Source organism: Mobula birostris, chromosome 1 (assembly GCF_030028105.1).
Source record: "Mobula birostris isolate sMobBir1 chromosome 1, sMobBir1.hap1, whole genome shotgun sequence".
NCBI lineage: Eukaryota > Metazoa > Chordata > Chondrichthyes > Myliobatiformes > Myliobatidae > Mobula > Mobula birostris.
This window is the reverse complement of record NC_092370.1, coordinates 156,457,521-156,481,337: the sequence shown is the minus strand read 5'-3', so window position 1 is coordinate 156,481,337 and position 23,817 is coordinate 156,457,521. Positions and strand designations below refer to the sequence as shown.

Below are 23,817 nucleotides of genomic sequence, written 5' to 3'. Positions count from 1 at the left end.
TCTCTGCAAAGACAGAGATGAGGCAGGAAATTCTGCCTCACAAATCTGATTCAGTTTTTTGAAGAGCTAATGAAATTTGATGAAGGCAGGGCAGAATATGTGGCCCACATGAACTTCAGCAAGGCCTTTGACAAGGTCCATGAGATGGGCTACTCCAGAACATTAGATTACATGAGGTACAGAGTACCTTCCGTGGAAAGAGGCAGAAGGTGGGAATGGATTAGAGGTCTATAACCAGTGGTGTTCTGATGAAGGGTCTTGGCCCAAATTGTCGACTGTTTACTCTTTTCCATAGATGCTGCCTGGCCTGCTGAGTTCCTCCAGCATTTTGTGTGTCGGGCTTTGGATTTCCAGCATCTGCAGATTTTCTTGTTTGTGGTGTACTGCAGGGATCAGTACTGGGTCTTCTGTTGTTTGTCATCTATATTGATTAATGATTTGAATGACAATGGTGCCAACATGGTTTGTAAATCTGCAGATGACAGAAGAGGCGTGTGGACAGTCAAGGAGCTTGTCTAAGGTTACAACAGAATGCTGATGAACTGGGGAAGTGGGCCAAGGAATGTCAGATGGAATTTAATTTGGACATGCGCGAGGTGTTGCATTTTGACAGTTAAATCAGAAAAGGACTTATACAGTAAATGTTAGGGTCCTAGCAAGTGTTATGAAACAGAGAGAATGAGGCCAGAGGTACTTAGCTCCCTGAAAGAGGCAATACAGACAGGGTGGTGAAGAATGCTTCAGACATACTTGCCTTATCAGTCAGGGCAAAGAATACAGTAATTGGAACACCTTGTTGCAAACGTACAACTCACTGGTGAGTCCACTCGAGCAGCACTGTGTGTCACTCTCGCTCCCAGCTATAAGAAGGATGCTATTAAGCTAGAAAAGATGTTGAGAATGTTACAAGATGTTACCAGAACTGGAGGGCTTGAGTTATAAGGAGAGGCTGGATAGGCTAGAACTTTTTTCCCTGGAGAATAAAAGGCTGGCGGGTGACCTTATAGAGGGTTATAAAAAGTGGGTGATCAGTCTTTTTCCCAGGGTAGGTGCATCTAAAACAAGATGACAGAGATTTAAGGTGAAGGGGAAAGATTTAAAAGGGACCCAAGGGTGGTGAGTATATTTAAGCAACACACAGAAAATGCTGGAGGATCTGCAGATTCTCTCGTCTTTATGCCATTACAATATTTAAAAACATTTGGACAGGTAAGAGATGGATATGGACATTGGGCTGTATGACTCTATGATTTTATGTAATTGAAGCAAGATTGGATGCAGGAAAGAGAAGGATCCACATCATCCTGAAGTTTTACCTTGTATTCTATTCAGAGCCAAGGACTGTCTGGAAACAGAACACCCAAACGTCTCATGGAGCTTGAAACACTTTGAAGTAAAACAAGCAGGCTAACGTGACAGGGGCTCACACGGGCAAGTGACACATGGTGTGGTTTGAGCAGTTGATATGGACAAGGTCGTCACAACGTATTACTCACCATGCCTTTTGAATATTCGACACACCGTCTCCCGCACAAACTCCTGCACCATGTTATGCTGAACTGAGAAATTGTTCTGAAAACAGAAAATTATTTACATTTTTGAACAGAACAGACTAAATTACAATCTGAACTACGTTCATCACGGGCTCTTCAGAACAAAGAGATTAAAGCACTAAAATAAAAGTTTTCCTTTGCCACCAGCACTACGTCACCACAAGATACACAAATTGGGTGGGGCCCATCATCATTTTAGAACTGACTCCGCTATGTGAAGTTGGTTTCAAAGTGCAATGCAGAGGCAGGGATGAGGCTGCAGGTTGGTCTTAAAGGAAGGACTAGGATGAGGAAAATTATTCATTGATTACTGAGGCCACATTCAATCAGAGAGAGAGCAGGGAGTGCAGTGGGGAGAACTCAGGAGCCAAGGCACACAGGCTCTGGATTTCTTCCCCTCATCTTCACCCACCTATTTTCATCAACTCTAGTGATGAGGACTCATCACAACAGATCATGCCATCTTTGCATTCTCCATTTAGCAAGTAAAGTCACTGCACTGTTGATTATACAGGATTTTGTGTATCATTGGCCGTATTCAGGCAGGATTCTAACGCTGAATCAATCAACTAGACTGTGGTAAAAGCACAACATAAACGATATTGCATTCCAGCAGTGACCACACTGACTTGTGTTGAGCACTGGTTGGCGAGCACTATACACACCTCATCAATTACATTTTAGTGTTACACCCAAATCAACACACAGAATATGACAAAGAATGTAAATGGTTCACTGAAGTTAGAAGCCTCTCATGTTTCAAATAATCACCACTGTGTTGTTCTACTTTGTACTTTCTGCAAAAGAAGGTGAATAAACTTGGTGCATTCCTAACACCAAAAGAATAAGGAGCAGAATTGGCCATTCTGCCCATCAGGGCTGTTCCACCATCCAGTCACGACAGATTTACCTTTCTCAACTCCATTCTCCTGCCTCATCGCCATAATCCTTAACCTCCTTACCGATCAAGAACCCATCAGACACTGGTTTAATACATCCAATGACTTGGACTCCACAGCCCTCTGTGGTGTGAATTCCACAGGTTCACCACCCTCTGGAAGAATAAACAACTCCCTAAAGGAATGTCCCCTTATCCTGAGGTTGTATCCTTGGATCCTCTCTGCATCCACTCTATCCAACTCTTTCACAGTCTGGTAAGTTTCAATGAGATTGTCCCTCATCTTTGTTAACTCCGTCAAGCGCAGGCCCAGAGCCATCATACATTAAGCCTTTCATTTTGGGGATCATTCACTGTCTTTATACTTCAGTGCTCATACTACATTGCTACAAGCTAATCTTGATCTTATTCCTATTGTCCAGATATTTTTCTCCTCCTCTTCATTTCCGTGACAGTCCAAATCCTGAATAGCCATGTGTCTGCCCTTAAAGAACTCTGCCTGAAGATTTCTAAAATCTTTGCAAAGGTGTGGGAATTTGAACAAAAATTTTCTCAGCTTATTCATAAATCAATTAAGAAGGCAGTGATATGTCCTGGCTTCCTAGACTGGAGCTGCACCAGGGGACAACCATTTGAATAATTTCTTTTCAGAGAAAGCCAATGAATGATCAATGTTAACAGTCAGGAATATTTTATTCATGAAGTTCTGATGCCGACATTTCTGTAAGAGCTACAGATCTTTTCGACCTGTTTGGTGAGGAATTAAAACAGCAGAGGGCAGACATGTTCAACTGCACTATGCCAAGTTTTGTTTATTCTTCCCCTTTCCCAAACACTCCAGTACCCCATTCCCCCAAACAATCCCCTGCACCCCATTCCCCCAATCCCCAGCACCCCATACCCCAACCAATCCCCAGTACCCCATTCCCCCAGCAATTCCCTGCACCCCATTCCCCCAATCCCCAGCACCCCATTCCCCCAACCAATCCCCAGTACCCCATTCCAACAAACCCCTGCACCCCATTCCCCCAAGCAATCCCCAGTACCCCATTCCAACAATCCCCTGCATCCCATTCCCCCAAGCAATCCCCAGTACGTTGAAGTCGTCCCGTAAAGGATGTGCTTGACAGCATCTGTTCCCTACCTTATAAACATCAGAGTCATAGGTGAAATCCATGCCAGGAGTAATACGTTGGGAGAACAGCTGAGTGACCATGGTTCGGTAAGCCTTACTGCTGGTGTTTGCCAGGGTGTGATGCAGCATTTCGTGCAGCTCTGACTCTTCCATTTGGGGTGGAGGGAGGAGGTCACTTCTCAGCAGCTCAACTGCAGTGGGGCGTTTGGTTGGGTCATGATCCAACAACCAGCCAATGATACGTTTCTTTAAAGAGAACAAACATCAATAAGATGCAAAGTTTATTCACAACTTATATGAGAATAGAGAGCTTGTATTGAGGCACCTCAGAAGCAGCAGAACATTCAGCCCATCAAACTGGTCTATGTACTTTGATCAAGCCTAATCAACAACCAAGCCTCCACAACCATCTTGGGAAGAGAATTCCAAAGGGTTGCTCCTCATTGCTCCTGATCAGCACTTTGTTTACACTGCCTAGGATAATGATGGTTAACTACTTAATAATGGTCAGGGGTGACAGGGGTAAACAGGGATGCCTGGGGTGCATGGGAGGGGTAGCACCTCTAGATGGGAGGCTTGTCACACACCTTGGAGTGGCTTGTCATCTATTGGTCCCCACCAACGCCCAGCTCTCACCTGTGGCTCCCCGTAGCTGTTTGCATGCGACAGCGGCCACACCCCGGGCAACGGCTTTGACAGGCCGACTAAACCAGGTGAGGGTAGCCGATGGGTCTGAAACCCTTGGTGAGATGGGGAGTGTGCTCATCCCAGCATGCGAAGATTGCTTCAGTGGATCAGGCGGAGGAAACCCCAGGGGTTCAACGGCTGAGAAGGTGTTGCAGCAGAGCACTGTGGAGTGCGTAGGGCACGGCAGAGCTCTTAAGAAGACGCGGCCATCCAATGCAGCCAAGGAGGTTGCCGGACGTAATGATTTTTCGTCCCAGTGGATCCTGACTTCTGAGGCCGAGATAGTGGGATCGTCTCTGTGCAAGGCTTTTTCACTTTAATATCTTTCACGCACTGGTTACATTGTGCAACTTTCAATTCCTACCAATCTTCTATACTGAAACCACCAGTGGCTACACTTCCTTTTGGAAAGGAAAAGCGCAAGATGAAGAGAGGATTCATGGAGTTGGATTTGCAGTCAAGTCCAGCTTCCTGAAACAACTCTCTGACCTGCCCATGGAAATCAACGAAAGGCTTATGTGGCTATGTCTGCCCCTCAGCCACAAACGTCACGCAACAGTCATCAGCGCTGGTGCCCCCACCATGACCAGCAAATACGAGACCATTGAACAGTTCTACACCGACCTTAGCTCTGTTCTGTGCTCAGTCCCTGCCAACGACAAACTAATCCTGCTCGGTGACTTCAATGCCCGAGTAGGCTGCGCTCACAGTCGCTGGGAAGCGGTACTAGGCAAACATGGTATTGGCAATATGAACAGCAACGGCCTCTTGCTCCTTAGCAAATGTGCAGAATATGACCTCCTCATCACAAACACAGTGCTCAGGCTGGTGAACAAGTACAAGACAACATGGATGCACCCAAGATCCAAACATTGGCACATGATTGACTACATTATAATACATCGCCGAGACATCTGGGATGTCCTCATCACCACAGCCATGCGAGGAGCGGAGTGCTGGCTGACCACAGGCTTGTCCACACCACATTTTAGCCACTATTGCTCCCCACCATCCCAAGCGCCCTAAGTTCATCAGAACAGCTTCTAACACTGCCAGACTCCAAGAGCTGCTGTATCTTTGCAAGTTCCAGACCACCCTTGATGAGAAGCTGTCTGCCAACGGACCACTAACTGGTGGGGCAACCCGGAAGTGGAATCAGTTTAGAGAGATGGTGATGGAGACAGCAAAATCAGTCCTCGGCACCAAGGACCAGAACCACCAAGATTGGTTCGACGAGAATGACAGTGCCATCAAAGATCTTCTGGCCACGAAGAACAAAGCATTCATGGAGTGGCAAAACGACCCAAGCTCCATTTCCAAAAGAGAAAGGTTCAAGTCCCTTCAGGCCTATGCCCAACGGGAAATTCCCAAGATGCACGACCTGTGGTGGGACAGGAAAGCTGAAGAGGTGCAACGCTTCACCGACTTCAACAACTCGAAGCTGCTCTTCAACTCCGTCAAGATGATCTTCGGCCCCTCAAGATCCGGCCCATCTCCACTGTTGTCCACTGGTGGAACCACACTGCTAAAGGACAAAGAGAGCATCCAACGCAGATGGAAAGAGCATTTCAGCCAGCTCCTGAACCGCCCTTCAAGTGATTCCTTGCTGAGTGCCTTGTAAGTTCAGCAGGTATTCCATCCTTGCCGGGCGTCTTGCCACTGCTCACCTGTCGAGGGAGGATCATCTAGTTCCCCGTGAATAGGCTGTTGGGGGATTTGGTCCCGAGCAGACTGGGCGACCCAGGTTAGATGAAGAACCATACCTTGGCTTCCATCTCAGCACATTGCAGCCTTCCAGATTCAATGTCAAATTCTACAATTTCAAGTAACTTGCTTTCCCTAACAGTATCAGAACTGGCCACTTCTCCTATCAGTGATATTGACTCTCTCCATTAGCACAGCCTGATCTGCTGGGCAGGTCCCACAGCCCTACATTTCTTTCATCTGTATAACTGCCCTCATTTCATGCCTTTTATTACTTTATTTTCTATTTGTCTCTATCAGCTCACCAACCAGATGACCTCTACAATTTATTCCCCCTCCCCCCGCACCACATCAGAGCTATTCCCCTTTGTCCTACCATTTATCTCACCCCTACTTACTTTGCAACTTAAAACCAACTTTTCTCTGAGAGAGACCTGGAACATTAACTCTGTGGCTCTTCCCAAAGTCACTGCCAAACAAGCTGAGAGATCACAGTATTTATGTTGTTATGACATCAGTGCATTTGCTCTACAAACATTTCTTGGAGCAAAGTCTCTTTCAGACCACAGGTGAATGTGGACTTCCACACAGTCTCTTTAAAACTGATGCAGAACTGTTTCTCCTTGGTATTGTAGCAGCAGCTCAATCAATCAGCTACAATGCTACTACATAACCACGCGAGGTGTCCCAAAGAACTTCATAGCCAATGAGGCACTTCTAAAATTCAGTCAGAGCTGACTGGATTTTATAAGTAAATTATTCCAAATAAATTAATTGCACAAGTAAACAAGCTCTATTTTATTTTAAGACTGTTGGTTAACTGGTAACAGAAATATCCAAAGTTACTTTGCATCAATCTCACAGAATCTTTGCTTCTACCTAACAATGCAGCAGTCTGCAATTCACTGTTACATTTAATCTCTGCTGATACTATAACTTTCTCTCAGTAATATCCTGGGTACATCAGATTAGATCATTCAGTTAATCTCCTAGAGTCCGATTAGAACATACAGCCTCGCGGCTGAGAATCGCAAGCACTGCCACTCCTAAGGGGAGCAAGTGAACAGCAGCACAGCTAGTAGAATCCATGCCTCACAGTTCCAGTGACCCACCATCAGCTCCAGCGTCTGGTGTTGTGTGTGGGGAGTTTCAATGTTTCCTCACACATCACAAACAGCAGTAAATTGGTAGGTTAACTGGCCACTGCAAATCTCTCTTGAGGTATGGTAGAATCTTGGGAGACTTGATGGGAGTGTGGAGAGAATAAATTGGAATTAGGATAGGATTACTGTAAATGGATGCTCGATCATCAGCATGGACAATGTGTCAAAAGGCCTGAGTCACTATTGTACAACTCCACGGGATACAAGATCCTTCTGGAGAACGCAGTAGTGTGCTCACTCGATGACGTCACCCTCGACTGGCTGCAGGGGCCGATCCGAGACCCACGCATTCTGGTGCAGTGTAGACACAAGTAAGTGGTGCCTGTGGTTAGTGGTTGGGTGTTTTGGTTGTTCCTTCTCTTCTTTTGCAGCTGCCACTTGTTCTCTCAGCACAGCAGAGGTCACTGTCACGTAGCACAGCTCTCTCTTCATCAGATTTCCCTCAGGTGCAAGGTCTATTCAATGTAATGTTGAATTTCTCTAGGGTGATTTTTTTTTGTAATTTTTTTTATTGAAGTTCATCATCAAACAAAACTTTCCATAAGATGTATTTCAGATACTGTACATATGTATCATATAATCATATTTGTCACAAATCTCCACATAATATTTATCTGAGGTATACACTTATAGAAAGGAGAGGAAAGAAAGAACAAACGAAAGAAGAAAACTATGTACAGAGTAGGGAGTGATCTTTTTCTTACAACATATTCATTGACTTGTGAGAATAAAATCAGGCCTATGAGGTGTAATGTAGTTAAACTATTTTTCCATTATGAATCAAATTGTTCCAACTTGATTAACAGATGTTGTTATCTTCTCCATTTTGTAAATGTCCATTGTAATTTCCATCCATACATTTAAAGTTGGGCTCTCCTGTGATCATCATTTCCTGGTAAGGGTCTTTTTACCAGCCACCAGCAGTATATTCATTAAATATTTATCTCTTTTCAACCATTCTTGAGGTACATACCCAAAATATATGGTCTTACTCTCTAAGGGTATTTCACATTTAAAGATGTCTTGTAGGGCATTATGTATCCCACTCCAATAGTCTTTGATAACAGGGCATTCCCAGAAAATATGATAATGGTTTGCATTTTGATTTCCACAATTTCTCCAACAAACAGGGAGGTTACTACCATAATGGGATTTCTGAGAGGGTGTAATAAAATATCTTATCAAGTTTTTCTACCCGAACTCCCTCCATTTCTGTGAACTGGTACACTTCCATTGATACCTCTATATTATTGTCCATTCTTCCTCAGATATTATTATCCCTCCTTCCTTCTCCCATTTTGTTTTAATGTATGAAATCGAATGAGTTTTAAGATTTGACAAACCCTTATACACGCTTGAAATGATTCTACTACCATTGTCTGAATTATATGCTTTTCTAAATAGCTCTATCAGACATGTACTTGCCTTGGTTACATTTTTAACTGTCCTATTAACATACTGTCACATCTATAAATACTGATAAAAGTTTCGTTTTTCTAATAAGTGTTTCTCTTTCAGCATTTCAAAATTATAACTTTCATTATATTGCAAATAGCTGTTATTCCTTTAGCTGTCCAGTCCTTAAATCTAGCATCCAGTTTATTCAGCGTAAAATCTGAATCATGTGCACACCATTTAAGAATTGCAATAATCGTTTTCCATATTTTAAGAGTCCATTTCACCCACGGGTTATCAGTAGTATTTATGTAACTTTGTAGGTTGTTATCAGCCAAAATTGCATGTATGGAGATGGAAAGTATCCTCTCCTCAAAGTTTTTCCATTGAGCGTCATATGATGGGTTGCACCAGCATATCACGGCTCTCGTCTGTGCTGCAAAATAATAATCTCTAAGAGAAGGTAGGCCCCATCCCCCGCTCTTCCTGGGCTAATCGCAAAGTTTTGAGACAAACTCTAGGCCTTTTACCTTGCCATATATATCTTGATAGCATCTTGTTCCATTCATTGAATTAATTTTGGTTAATCTCTATTGGTAGGGTCTGAAAGAGATATAGTAGTCTGGGCAGTATATTCATTTTAATAGATTCAATCCTTGAACTGAGACCAAGAAAAGGAATTAGGCTCCATCTTGTTATATCTTCCCTAATTTTTTGTATATATAGGCTGATGATTGCATTCTGATAATTTTGCCAAATCTTTTGGCATAATGATGCCCAGATATTTGACAGACTCTGTTTGCCATGCCCAAGGATATCTACTTTCAATTTCTCTTGGTGGGCTATAGTTATATGAAAGTAGTTGGATTCTATCCATGTTGATCTTGTACCCTGATAATTGGCCATATTGTTCAAAGGATTGCATCAATTTAGGTAAAGAGTATGTTGGTTGCCCTAGATAGATCAAAATGTCATCCACGTAACAGGCCAATTTATGTTCTGTCCCTTTAATAGTAATTCCCCTGATACCTTCATTTTGTCTGATGTATTGAGCTAATGGTTCCAGATAATAATGCGAAGAGTAGCGGTGACCATGCACAACCCTGTCTCGAGCCCCTTTCTAGGGTAAAACTATTAGATAAATATCCATTGATTTTAATCCTAGCAGTAGGATTATCATACTGCCTGTAAAGTTTTAATAATTGTGTTATGTAGACCAAATCTATGTAAAACTCTGTAAAGAAAATTCCAATTAACCGAATCAAATGCCTTTTCAGTGTCCACGCTCATCACTATTGCTTCAATTTCATTTTTTTATATGATCCATAATGTGAAGTGTCCTTCGTATATTGTCTTGTGTTTGGCGTTGTTGTATAAAACCTGTCTGATCATTATGTATCAGTGTGGGTAGAAACTCCTCTAATCGTTTGGTCATGATGGAGGTAAATATTCTGTAATCCACATTAAGAACAGATATTGGTCTAAATGACCCACACTCCATTTCATCCTTGCCTTCAGTACTGTTTGAGTACTGTTGGGGGGGGGGGACAGCTTACCCGGGGGACAGCTTACCCGGGGGAAGCAACAGTGGCCATGCCTCCAGCACAGAGTCCGGCCCTGTAGCTCAGAAGGGTAGGGAAAGGAAGAGGAGGGCAGTAGTAATAGGGGACTCTATAGTAAGGGGATCAGATAGGCGATTCTGTGGATGCAGTCCAGAGACACGGATGGTAGTTTGCCTCCCTGGTGTCAGGGTCTGGGATATTTCTGATCGCGTCCAAGATATCTTGAAGTGGGAGGGTGAGGAGCCAGAGGTCGTGGTACATATAGGTACCAATGACATAGGTAGGAAAAGGGAAGAGGTCCTGAAAGGAGAATATAGGGAGTTAGGAAAGGAGTTAAGAAAAATGACCGCAAAGGTAATAATCTTGGAATTACCGCCTGTGCTACGCGACAGTGAGAGTAGGAATGCAATGAGGTGGAGGATAAATGCGTGGCTGAGGGATTGGAGCAGGGGGCAGGGATTTAAGTTTTTGGATCATTGGGACCTCTTTTGGCGCAGGTGTGACCTGTACAAAAAGGACGGGTTACACTTGAATCCTAGGGGGACCAATATCCTGGCAGGGAGATTTGCGAGGGCTACTTAGGTGACTTTAAACTAGAATGGTTGGGGGGTGGGAATCAAATTAAAGAGACTAGGAGAGAGGAGGTTAGTTTACAACAGGGGGATGGGAACAAGTGCAGAGAGACAGAGGGGTGTAAAGTGAGGGTAGAAGCAAAAAGTAGTAAGGTGAAAAGTAAAAGTGGCAGGCAGGCAAATCCAGGGCAAAAATCAAAAAGGGCCACTTTCCAACATAATTGTATAAGGGCTAAGAGTGTTGTAAAAGAGCGCCTGAAGGCTTTGTGTGTCAATGCAAGGTGCATTCGTAACAAGGTGGGATGAATTAAAAGTGCAGATTGTTATTAATGAATATGATATAGTTGGGATCACAGAGACATGGCTTCAGGGTGACCAAGGATGGGAGCTCAACATTCAGGGATATTCAATATTTAGGAGGGATAGACCTGAAAGAAAAGGAGGTGGGTAGCATTGCTGGTTAGAGAGGAGATTAATGCAATAGAAAGGAAGGACATTAGCCGGGAGGATGTGGAATCGATATGGGTAGAGCTGCATAACACTAAGGGGCAGAAAACGCTGGTGGGAGTTGTGTACAGGCCACCTAACAGTAGTAGTGACTTTGGGGATGGCATTAAACAGGAAATTAGAAATGCGTGCAATAAAGGAACAGCAGTTATAATGGGTAACTTCAATCTACATATAGATTGGGTGAACCAATTGGTAAGGGTGCTGAGGAAGAGGATTTCTTGGAACGTATGCAGGATGGTTTTTTGAACCAACATGTCGAGGAACCAACTGGAGAGCAGGCTATTCTAGACTGGGTATTGAGCAATGAGGAAGGGTTAATTAGCAACCTTGTCGTGAGAGGCCCCTTGGGTAAGAGTGACCATAATATGGTGGAATTCTTCATTAAGATGGAGAGTGACATAGTTAATTCAGAAACAAAGGTTCTGAACTTAAAGAAGGGTAACTTTGAAGGTATGAGATGTGAATTAGCTAAGATAGACTGGCAAATGACTCTTAAAGGATTGACGGTGGATATGCAATGGCAAGCATTTAAAGATCACATGGATGAACTACAACAATTGTTCATCCCAGTTTGGCAAAAGAATAAATCAGGGAAGGTAGTGCACCCGTGGCTGACAAGGAAACTAGGGATAGTATCAATTCCAAAGAAGAAACATACAAATTAGCCAGAAAAAGCGGCTCACCTGAGGACTGGGAGAAATTCAGAGTCCAGCAGACACACATAAAAACTGACTGTAAAAGCTTTTATAGATATGTGAAAAAAAAAAGATTGGTTAAGACAAATGTAGGTCCCCTACAGACAGAAACAGGTGAATTGATCATGGGGAACAAGGACATGGCAAACCAATTGAATAACTACTTTGGTTCTGTCTTCACTAAGGAGGACATAAATAATCTTCCAGAAATAGTAGGGGACAGAGGGTCTAGTGAGATGGAGGAACTGAGGGAAATACATGTTAGTAGGGAAGTAGTGTTAGGTGAATTGAAGGGATTAAAGGCAGATAAATCCCCAGGGCCAGATGGTCTGCATCCCAGAGTGCTTAAGGAAGTGGCCCAAGAAATAGTGGATACATTAGAGATAATTTTTCAAAACTCTTTAGGTTCTGGACTAGTTCCTGAGGATTGGAGGGCGGCTAATGTAACCCTGCTTTTTAAAAAAGGAGGGAGAGAGAAACCAGGGAAGTATAGACCAGTTAGCCTAACATCGGTGGTGGGGAAAATGCTAGAGTCAGTTATCAAAGATGTGATAACAGCACATTTGGAAAGCGGTGAAATCATCGGACAAAGTCAGCATGGATTTGTGAAAGGAAAATCATGTCTGACGAATCTCATAGAATTTTTTGAGGATGTAACTAGTAAAGTGGATAAGGGAGAACCAGTGGATGTGGTATATTTGGATTTTCAAAAAGCTTTTGACAAGGTCCCACACAGGAGATTAGTGTGCAGACTTAAAGCACATGGTATTGGGGGTAAGGTATTGATGTGGATAGAGAATTGGTTGGCAGACAGGAAGCAAAGAGTGGGAATAAACAGGACCTTTTCAGAATGGCAGGCAGTGACTAGTGGGGTACCGCAAGGCTCAGTGCTGGGATCCCAGTTGTTTACAATATATATTAATGACTTAGATGAGGGAATTAAATGCAGCATCTCCAAGTTTGCGGATGACACGAAGCTGGGTGGCAGTGTTAGCTGTGAGGAGGATGCTAAGAGGATGCAGAGTGACTTAGATAGGTTGGGTGAGTGGGCAAATTCATGGCAGATGCAATTTAATGTGGATAACTGTGAGGTTACCCACTTTGGTGGCAAGAACAGGAAAACAGATTATTATCCGAATGGTGGCCGATTAGGAAAAGGGGAAGTGCAACAAGACCTGAGTGTCATTATACACCGGTCATTGAAAGTGGGCGTGCAGGTACAGCAGGCGGTGAAAAAGGCGAATGGTATGCTGGCATTCATAGCAAGAGGATTCGAGTGCAGGGGCAGGGAGGTACTACTGCAGTTGTACAAGGCCTTGATGAGACCACACCTGGAGTATTGTGTGCAGTTTTGGTCCCCTAATCTGAGGAAAGACATCCTTGCCATAAAGGAAGTACAAAGCAGGTTCACCAGATTGATTCCTGGGATGGCTGGACTTTCATATGGTGAAAGACTGGATCGACTAGGCTTATACTCGTTGGAATTTAGAAGATTGAGGGGGGATCTTATTGAAACGTATAAAATCCTAAAGGGATTGGACAGGCTAGATGCAGGAAGATTGTTCCCGATGTTGAGGAAGTCCAGAACGAGGGGTCACAGTTGGAGGATAAAGGGGAAGCCTTTTAGGACCAAGATTAGGAAAAACTTCTTCACACAGAGAGTGGTGAATCTGTGGAATTCTCTGCCACAGGAAACAGTTGAGGCCAGTTCATTGGCTATATTTAAGAGGGAGTTAGATATGGCCCTTGTGACTAAAGGGATCGGGGTATGGAGGGAAGGCTGGTACAAGGTTCTGAGTTGGATGATCAGCCATGATCATACTGAAAGGCGATGCAGGCTCGAAGGGCCGAATGGCCTACTCCTGCACCTATTTTCTATGTTTCTATGTTTCTTTCGGTATAGCTGAGATTATCGCCTCCTTCCAGCTGGGTGGCATTTGCACCTTTCTTAGGGCCCAGTTCAGTGTGGGGAGTAAAACAGGGATTAACTCACTTCTAAACTCTTTATACCACTCTGCTGTATAGCCATCTGATCCTGGTGACTTGCTTAATTTAAGCCTACTAATTGCAGTCTTTAGTCCAGCTTCATTTATGTCAGCAGTCATCGTTCTATTTTGTTCTTTGCTTAAAGTGGGTAACTCTAAAGAATTCAGGAAGGTGTCAGTTTGGGTTATGCTTCCCCCGGAACTTTGGAATATAGTTTTATAAAACAGTTCAAAAGCTTCTTGAATTTCACTTAGCTTATTTTTATCACTTTTGTTCTTGGATCCCTACTTCTATGAATTGCATTTTCTGCTTTTTTTTCAGTTTCCATGGCAGTATTTTCATAGATTTAGATCCACTTTCATAGTGTCTCTGTTTCAGAAACATTTTTTCTAGTTCCTTCAGCATATTTTGTAATTCCTCTAATGTTCTATTCCTTTTTTTTCTTATATGAAGATATCGCTATAATTTCTCCTCTTAAGACAGCCTTCAGAGTATCCCACAGAATGGGAGGTGAAACCTCTCCATTATCATTGAATTCTAAGTAAAGACCAATTTCTTTTTTATTTTGTTCCTTAAAATAGGGATCATTGAGTAGATTTTAATTTGGTTTCCAAATAGTATTCTTTGGTTGTAGGTCAAAATCAACAGATAAATATATAGGTGCATGGTCACTTACATCTATTGTCCCAATTCCACAGGTGATTATTTTGTCTTTATCTTTTCCAAATGTTATGAAATAGTCTATTCTTGTATATATGGAATGGGGGGCAGAATAATGAGTGTAATCCCTTCTGTCGGGGGAAAGGTCCCCCCATATATCAATTAGACCAACATCCTCAAAAAGTGTGTTAACTTTCTTATATAAGGACTTTGTTTCATAAGTTTTTCTATTGGAAGCGTCTAACTTCGGTTGTAATTGTAAATTTAAGTCTCTCCCACATATCAAGAGACCTTCTGTTTCCGTTAACATATTATTAGTAATTTTCTGGAAGAAACTAATATAACCTCCTGGGGGTGCATATATATTCAATAAAGTAACTGGATTTCCATCTATATTCCCCCTTACCAGAATATATCTGCCCTCCTTATCTCCCATTTCGAATACTTTTTCAAAATTTAGCTTGCTTGAGATGAGAATAGCAACTCCTCTTCTATGTCCTGATGTATATGAGGAAAAAAACAAATTAGTGAAGCCCATTCTCTTTAATTTTCCATGTTCATTATCACTTAACTGAGTTTCCTGTAAATATACTACATGGGCTTGTTCTTTTTTCATTTTTGATAGAATTTTACTGCATTTGATTGGATTTAACAGCCCATTGACATTAAAAGAAATGAATTTTGCTTTGTCCTTAGCCATGTGAATTTATCTGTTAGTATATCATTGAAATTTGCAGAATATAATTTAATCGATCTACTCCCTGAACAAATAAGAGCCAAGAAATGCGAATAATAAGAAAAAAGGTAAGGAAGGAGTGATTCCAAGACTGGGGTCTCTAGATGACCCTGGGTTGAGCTAGAAGAAACATCTAACCGTGGGGGATAGCCCCTCCTACCTGTGAGTTGAGGGCCCCGCTGCAGGACCTATAAAAGTGAGTAAAAAAAAATCTATGTCCATTACACAGAAATGATTTCCCTGTGTATTCCTCCCATGTATATATTCTCATTTAGGTGGGGAAAAAGGAGTGAATGAATGAATAAAAAAAATTGAGTAATATAAAATCCACATTATAATACGTATTTCTCGAGATAGGTATATCACTGTCTATTTTTGCTTCCGTTTAGTTTATCAGCACTTTTAAATTTAGCCATACCTTATGGCTCTTCTGGAGGAGGTGAGGGCTGTCTTCGGAGAACTCAGTCTCTTCCTGATATTCTCTCGCCCTCCTCCCTTCCCCTGCTTTCTCGATTCTCTTACTATTTTCCAAGCAGATCGGGATAACTGCTCAGCCAGGCTTTCTGACCACGCTAACAGGCAACCCTTTGTTGTTCATGTCTGTAGTCGCCTCTTCCACCATCTGATATAGCTGTATCCCTCCTTCGTAAAACACCCTCAGTTTAGCAGGGAACGAGGTTTGGAATTTAATCTTTTCTTGCTTTAGTATTCGTTTCGCTTCAGAACATTCCTTCCGTTTTTGTAGGACCGCTACGGGGTAATCACGATCAAAGTATATTAACTTCCCGTTCCAAACACCCTCTTCTTACCCCAGGCCCTTTGTAGAATCTCTGCCTTGCTCTTGAATCGAAGGAATCTAAGTACTATTGAGCATGGCTTACTTTCTCTGTCTCCGAAAGGCCTCAGGGCGAGCACACGATGCATCCTCTCAATTTCAATTTCAACCTACATAGTCGGGGGAATCTCCAGCACTTCCCACAGCAACTTTTCTCCAAACTTCATCATCGACAACCCCTCCGCTCCTTCAGGAACATTATAAATCCTGATATTTTTCCGTCGCGATCTTCCCTTCTGGTCAAGCAATTTACTTTCCTGTTGATTTAATATTTTTATCATCTTACTTAGTATCCGTTCCATGTGTTGAACGCGATCTTCCACCTTCTCAATTCAAGTCTCTACCACCGCTGTTTTCTGATAGACATTGGCGAGCTCTGACTTTATATCATTGAGTTGCTGCTTTATATCTTTTTGGATTTCTCTTATCTCTTCCAGAATTTTTACCATATTTGCCGCTTCGCCTGAGCAAGGCCCATCGTCAGCCTCTCTAGCACGCGCACGCATAGGAGAGCTGCGCGTTGCACCTCTCTCGTCCATAGGCTCCGCAGTGATGCTTTTTTATCTCCATTATTTTTCCCCGTTCTTGCCCCCCTTATCAATTCAGATATTTTCGAAAGATCTTATATTTGATGGATTAACGGGGCAAAATATGCGTTTTTCCGAAGGAGCTGTTGATTTAAGCTGCCATTCTGGACGATGACATCACCGGAACCTCTTCAGGGTGATTTTGATGTTATCTTTTAGGCGATTCCTTTGCCCATTGGGGGTTCACTGACTTTCCTTTACCTGGGAGTAAAGGATCTGTATGGGGAGACGCAAAGTTGGCGTTGCTTTATTGTGGTGGAAACATCGTTCATGTTGACCTCCTCCAGTACGCTGGTGTTGGTGCATTAGCCCTTCCAGCTGATCCTCAAAAATCTTCCAAAAGGATCTTTGGTGCTTTTGTTCCAGGGCTTTCAGGTGTCTACTGTAGGTAGTCAACTCTATATAGCACTGTAGGAAAGACAACTGCTCTATGGACCAAAAGTTTTGTTTAGACCTGTCGGCCACAGTCTTCAAAGACTCTTTCCTTGATCTTGTGTAGAGTCCACTAGCACTACTCAGGTGGTGGTTGGCCTCTGAGTCAATATCTGATTTTGTGGAGAGAATGCTGCCAAGGGCGATACTGCTAGCCTTCAAGGAGGGCTGAATAAATGGCTGGTTGGGTGGTGGCTGATATAGGATCTGTGTATTTTTTACTTTCAAAACAAGACTCAGGGCTCTATATGCCCTGGCAAAGGTATTCAGGATACAGTGGAGCTTTTGTTCAGAGCGTGATACAATGCCTTTGTCATGTGCATACTGACACTCCGTGGTAGTAGTGGTCCTGACCTAGTTCCTGGCTTTGAACCAGCTGAGGATAAAAAGCCTGTTGTCCATTCTATTTCAGATTGGCATTCCCTGCGACAGGTCTCAACCACTGAGGTGAGGATGTGGCAGCAATAAAGATGACGGATACGGTGGCACAGGGTATTTGAGCATTCAGAGGTGTCTCCCACTGTAGGCATCCATACAAAGAAAGCACTGTCAACAAATGTGACTGTGATTGAAGGACACTAAAGCTGGTGAGAAAGAAGTCTTTATTCAACACAACAAGCAGGTATCATTCTGGAGACACTCTCAGTAGAGGCTCACAAACTCAAACTGCATCACATTTCTGAGACCCTTAAGATCAATGGTAATAGGTGATTCAATGCTGTTTCCATGGCTACAATTACATCGTTCACTTTAATAATTTGGGTTGACAATGCTTCCTTTGATTTGCACATAAACAGTGGGAGACACCTCTGGATGTTCAAATACTTTGGCTGGATCACTTTGCTGAACTTAAACAATGGTGCAAATGCCTTAAACCCATAGATAATGCAAGGCAATTAATATCTTAATTGGCTGATGCATATGCAATTTCTTGGTCTGTGCATCAGCCTGTGCTTGCAACTTCAAATTTACAAAAAAAAACTTAAGACTAATTGCAAGCTTCCTGAATTTATAAGAACTGAAGACTGTTTCACATTTGAATTAATATCAGCTATAATCACATAACTCCAGAATATTCCTGACATGCAGAAGCCTCTATTAGTAAGTAGTTGTCAGGGCAGCCATGTCTTGACGGTATACACAGAGAGCCTGGCAGACCTTTATTAAATCTATGAAAACCAAGTACAAGGGTTGTCTTTGTTCACAGCATTTTTCCTGCAATTCCTGCTGTGAAGATTATGTCTGCAGTATCACCAGATGGATGGAAACCACACTGTGATTCAGGGAGTACTGCAGACAGCAGTAGGAGTCGGTGGACAAGAATATATACAACCCACACAAAATGCTGGAGGAACTCAGACCAGGCAGTATCTATGGAAAAAAGCACCTTGCTGCCTGTTGTTCACAGGAGGGAGATGCCTCTGTAATCACCACAATCTGCCTTGTCTCCCTTCTTCAATACAACATCAACTCAAATGGAGTACCACTTCTCACCATATGTGCTGAGCACAATCTTGTCATCACAAGCACTTTCTTCAACCAGAAAAACAAATTCAAGGCATTTTGGCAGCACTCCCCATCCAAACAGTGGCACCTCACTATGTCATTGCCTGATCGAGAGACGACTGTGCTATAACTATCACAAGGGCCATGAATGGCAGAGATGACAAAGCAGTGGAACGGGTCAAACCAGTTCTAAAGGTGGTGAAACCGGGCCTGAGGGTGCAATCTCTGCACTGCAGGACTGTTTGATAATATGAACTGGAGAATGTTCAGGGAGGTTGCTACCTATGGCAACCATGTTAACATTGAGGAATATGTGGATTCTGTGACCAGCTACACAGGGAAGTGTACTGAGGATATTACCATCACAAAACACATCCAGCTGAGGGTAAATCTGAAGCCATGTCTCACTGCAGAGGTCCATGCACGGCTGAGGGATTGTGATGCTGCCTTTAGATTGGGGGATGTGACAACTCTCAGGGAAGCAAGGACTATGCTTTCCCGCTCCATTAGGAAGACAGAACAGGAGCATTCTCAGAGAATTTACAGCCACTTCTATGATACCAGGGATAGGAGGCTCATGTGGCAGGGAATTCAAAGGATTACAGACAACTAGTCTATACTGCTCATCAGTGATCAGGGTGCTTCACTCCCCTACAGGCTGAATGTCTTCTACGACCGGCTTGAAACACAGAACAAAGTGCTGGCGAGGAAGGTACTCCTTCTACCCCTCCCCCCCCCCATGCAGAGGAGCAGACACTCCGTCTGGCTGAAGCTGAGTTGAGGAAGACCCTGGCCAGAATAAATCCACACAAAGCTGCGGGGGCCGATAACATACCAGGCCGGGTTCTGAAAGACCCAGCTGATAGAAGTGCTGATGGATATATTCAACATCTCTCTGGAACAGTCCTCAATATCCTCAGTTTTCAAGGCGGCAACCATCATTCTGGTGCAAAAGAAGGTGACAGTAACCTGCCTAAATGATTATCATCTGGAGGCATTAACATCAACCATTATGAAATACTTTGAGCGGCTGGTCATCGGGCACATTAAAGCCTTTCTCCCGGCTACATTGGACCCCTTCCAGTTCACTTAATGTTCAAGTCGACCCACTGACAATGCAATAGCCTGTGTCCTTAACTCCATCCTGTCCCGCCTGGAAAATACAGTCTCATATGCCAGACTCTTTGTTCATAGACTTCTGTTTGGTGCTTACCACTATCATACCCTACAAATTTGTGGGGAAACTGTCCTTGCTGGGTCTCAACACCTCCCTCTGCAACTGGACACTGGACTTCTTAACAGTAAGGGCATAGTCAGTCTCTGTGGGCAGCAACATCTCTTGTCCTATAATGCTCAGCACTGGTGCTCCCCAGGGCTGTGTGCTCAGCCCACTGCTGTTCACACTGCTGACGCGTGACTGTGTCGCAGGATCCGGCTCAAACCGTGTCATCAAGTTTGCGGATGACACAACAGTGGTTGGCCCCATTAAAGACAATGACAAGATGGAGTATAGAGAGTAAGTGGAGAGGCTGCTGGATTGGTGTGAGAAGAACAACTCAAGCCTGAACATGGAGGAGAAAGAGGAAATCATTGTGGACTTCAGGATGGTGCAGACAAACCATCCCCCTCTGTGAATACATGATTCCTCTGCAGAGAGTTAAGTTCATTAAGTTCCTGGGAGTTCACATCTCGGACGACCTCACCTGGTCCCTTAATATTACTTCCCAGAACAAGAAAGTACAGCAGCACCTCCACTTCCTGAGAAGACTGAGGCAAGCAAAGCTCCCACCCCCCAAGTTGCATCTCCATCAGGTATGGGAGCAGCCAAGCATCTGACCTGGAGTCCCTACAAAGGACCGTGAGAACAGCTGAGAGGATCATAGGGGTCTCCCTACCATCCATTGTGGAGACTTAATCAGGAGTGCTGCGTTCGCAGGGCCCTTAGTATTACTAAGAATCCCACCCATCCATCCAGCATCCTCTTTGGCTTTCTACCATCAGGCAGGAGACTCCAATGGATACAAACAAGAATGGTCAGAATGGGAAACCATTTCTTCCCCCAGGCCATTAAGCTTCTGGAACTCTCAGCTGCATCATATTCAAAGTGTCACTGGTTAATCTGTTCTGTACCTTACAATATTAATTTATGCACTTTACTTTGTTATTTATGTGTGATTCATCTGTAGATTTTATCTTTGCCATCTTAAGTTATTGTGTGTTATGTGTACTATTGTGCTTTACACCCTGGATCAGAGAAACGTCTTGTTTCTATATACATACATTGAATGGTTATATACATTATATACATGTATGGATTTAAATGAGAATTAGCTTGACTTGACTTGCTGGACAGATCATCAACTGATCCACCATGTCCATCACACCCATGAAAAAGAGGAAGGTTCATAAGAAGCAGAGCATGCCAAGACCAAACCTCGCTCAACACTGCGTCGCCGCCCAACGGGCACGATCAGGTCTCATTTGGGTTTTCATGAACTTCTTAACCGCGACAGCACTCCAATCCTCCAGAGACCTGAGAGAGAAGATATGTGCCATCCTCCCAGTATGAACGAGGTCCATGATGCCATCAGGAGCTGAATTAGCAACAAAGCCACTGGTCCTGACGGGATCCCTGTACAGACCCTCAAAGAAGTTGAACCAGCACTCCTGCACCAAATACACACCCTGCTCCTCAAGGCCTGGGAAAAGGCACAACTGTCCTCAGAGCTCAGAGATGCTCTAATACTGGGGAATACAAATGAACCTAAGAACACAATTCCATAAATTTATCATTATTTGTATTTTTGAATTCTATGGTCCCTGTAATAATCTCAATGCTATTTCCCATTTTTGTATTTATTCTGCTGAGCTGACATACTGTATTTTATGAACCGATCCCTTTGCCTTTATCCCCTATTCAGCTCATTTTCATTTCCAATGGCTTGATAAAATTTGCAGTTTTTCCTACCAAAGTGTACAATCTAGGTCAAACACCTAGAGAGCTGGTGCAGTGATAACAACTTGATGCTTAATGTCACCAAAACCAAGGAGATGATCGTTGATTTCAGAAGGTCTCAGCCTCAGCACACACCCCTCAGCATCAGCGGCTCCACAGTGGAGAAAGTGGAAACATTAAGTTCCTTGGGGTGCAGATCTCCGACAATCTTACTTGGTCCAGGAACACCACTGGGATTGTGAAACGGGCCCAACAGAGATTGCACTTTCTGAGGAAGCTTAACCAAGCATCACTCCCCACTAACATCTTAACTACATTCTACAGAGGCGTGGTTGAGAGTGTGCTGACCTTTTGCATCACAACCTGGTACTCCAGCTGCAGCGCTGTCGACAAAAAAGCCTTGCAGAGGGTGGTTAGGGGAGCAGAGAAGGTTACTGGGGTCTCCCTACCTTCTGTCCAAGACCTCTTTCAGAGTCGATGCCTCCAGAAGACACAGTACATCATTAAAGACCCCTCACACCCTCTCCATGAACTGTTTGTTCTTCTGCCATCAGGCAAACGTTACAGGAGCATCAAAACTAAAACCACAAGGCTACTAAACAGCTTCTTCCCACAGGCAGTCAGGCTGCTAAATAGCTGCTCCACCTGACTCTGCTTTGGACACTTTTAACTTGCACTGGACACTTATAACTTGATTTTAACTGACATGTGGCTGTTGTGTTTTACTATTTATTGTTATGTTTATTATTTAGTGTTGCGTTTGTTATGTTATGATTGCATTGCTCCTGGGAAACGCTGTCTCATTCTGCCCTGCAGAGCTGATGTACGGTTAGAATGACAATAAAGTTTTTTGAATCTTGAATCTTTATCCATATTGAATTCATTTGTGGCTTATAATATTTTTTATAATGTTGCAGTCGTCCCCAGTCTTCCTGTAGCCCCAGCATTGTATCATCCCCGCAATCTGATATGATATTACTTGCTCTATCCCAATCACTGAATATTAGTGGTCCCAATAATTACTATTGTGGAACACCAACCTCGTCTTCCAAAGTGAAGACATCATCCCAAGGTTATGGCAGATTCTGTTCCCATGTACTGTTCATAACTCAAACAGCTGACAGATTGGAAATGTGGCCATAAATTGAGTTCCCACCTGACAGAAGATGCCTACACCCTCACATCAGCCAACAAATCCATCCCAACACTCTCCCAAACACTGAACTGGGCATACAAGCCACACACAAGCCAGGCACTCATAAGCTGGGGAGGATCTGTGACTATTTTGTACCACCACCCTCTGGTTGCTATTTTCTGTCCATGCAGCTTTTAACCCAATTCCATGTGCCCTATCCAGTTGTGATCCTCTGTCATGGCACTGTGCATTGCTGCAACTCACCTTATCAGAGAGCCCAGTTAACACAACCCTGGCTTTTCACCAGCTCCAAAGAACCTACAACCACTACAAGTAGGAACTCCCTGCAAATAAATGGCTCATAGCTGCTTCAGGACCACTTGCTGAAAGATACAAAACCTGCCCGCCTTACAATTCAAGAGCTGAGTCCATCTCCAGGACACAGATGAAGCTGAAGAATGTACCTGCTTTTCTTCATCAAAATCTTCAGGAAACTCGATAGTTGGCTAGGGAAAAAGAACATTTAAAATGGTTAACAAAGTTTTGATTAGCTTTATTTTTTACATGCACGTCAAAACATACAGCAACGTGCATCATTTACGTCATTGCTTATGATGTGCTGGGGCAGCCCACAGGTGTTGCTATATTTCTGGCATCAACATAGCATGCCGACAACTTACTAATCCTGACCCACACATCTTTCTTTTGGAACGTGGGAGGAAACCAGAGCATCTAGAGGAAACCCACATAGCCATGGGAAGAACATACAAAGTCGTTACAGACAGTAGTGAGGACTGAACCTCAATCTTCCAGTTGCTGGTCCTGTAAAGTGTTACGCTAACCACCACATTACCATGCTGCCCAACATGGTACATAACAACAAGGAATATTCCAACACTCCACCAATATTTAATTTTTCTCCACTGGATGCTCTAACATACAATCCTAAAAAAAAATGGACATTCAGGGTTCAACAGTTCAATCCAATATCAGAGAATGTACACAGTATACAACCTGAAATTCTTACTCTTCGCAAACATCCATGAAACAAAAGACCCAGAAAAATAAATGACAGAAACTTGTTTAAGAGGAACATAGGGTTTATAATGC

At 43.3% G+C, this 23,817-nt stretch overlaps 1 protein-coding gene across 8 annotated transcripts in view; it reads right to left on the bottom strand.

The window, feature by feature from the left end:
- eif2ak4 (eukaryotic translation initiation factor 2 alpha kinase 4) overlaps positions 1-23,817 on the bottom strand; it is a 151,521-nt gene that overhangs the window by 42,405 nt on the left and 85,299 nt on the right. For 6 of the 8 annotated variants that reach the window (XM_072264619.1, XM_072264608.1, XM_072264589.1 and 3 more), the window contains 5 exons: positions 23,172-23,213; positions 15,417-15,444; positions 14,927-15,018; positions 3,596-3,832; positions 1,497-1,572 (listed from right to left, as the gene is read on the bottom strand). In XM_072264619.1, the coding sequence (XP_072120720.1) occupies positions 1,497-1,572; positions 3,596-3,832; positions 14,927-15,018; positions 15,417-15,444; positions 23,172-23,213 (475 nt within the window). The remainder of the gene's footprint in view (positions 1-1,496; positions 1,573-3,595; positions 3,833-14,926; positions 15,019-15,416; positions 15,445-23,171; positions 23,214-23,817) is intronic. The other 2 variants (XM_072264615.1, XM_072264623.1) reach the window with 1 other exon arrangement.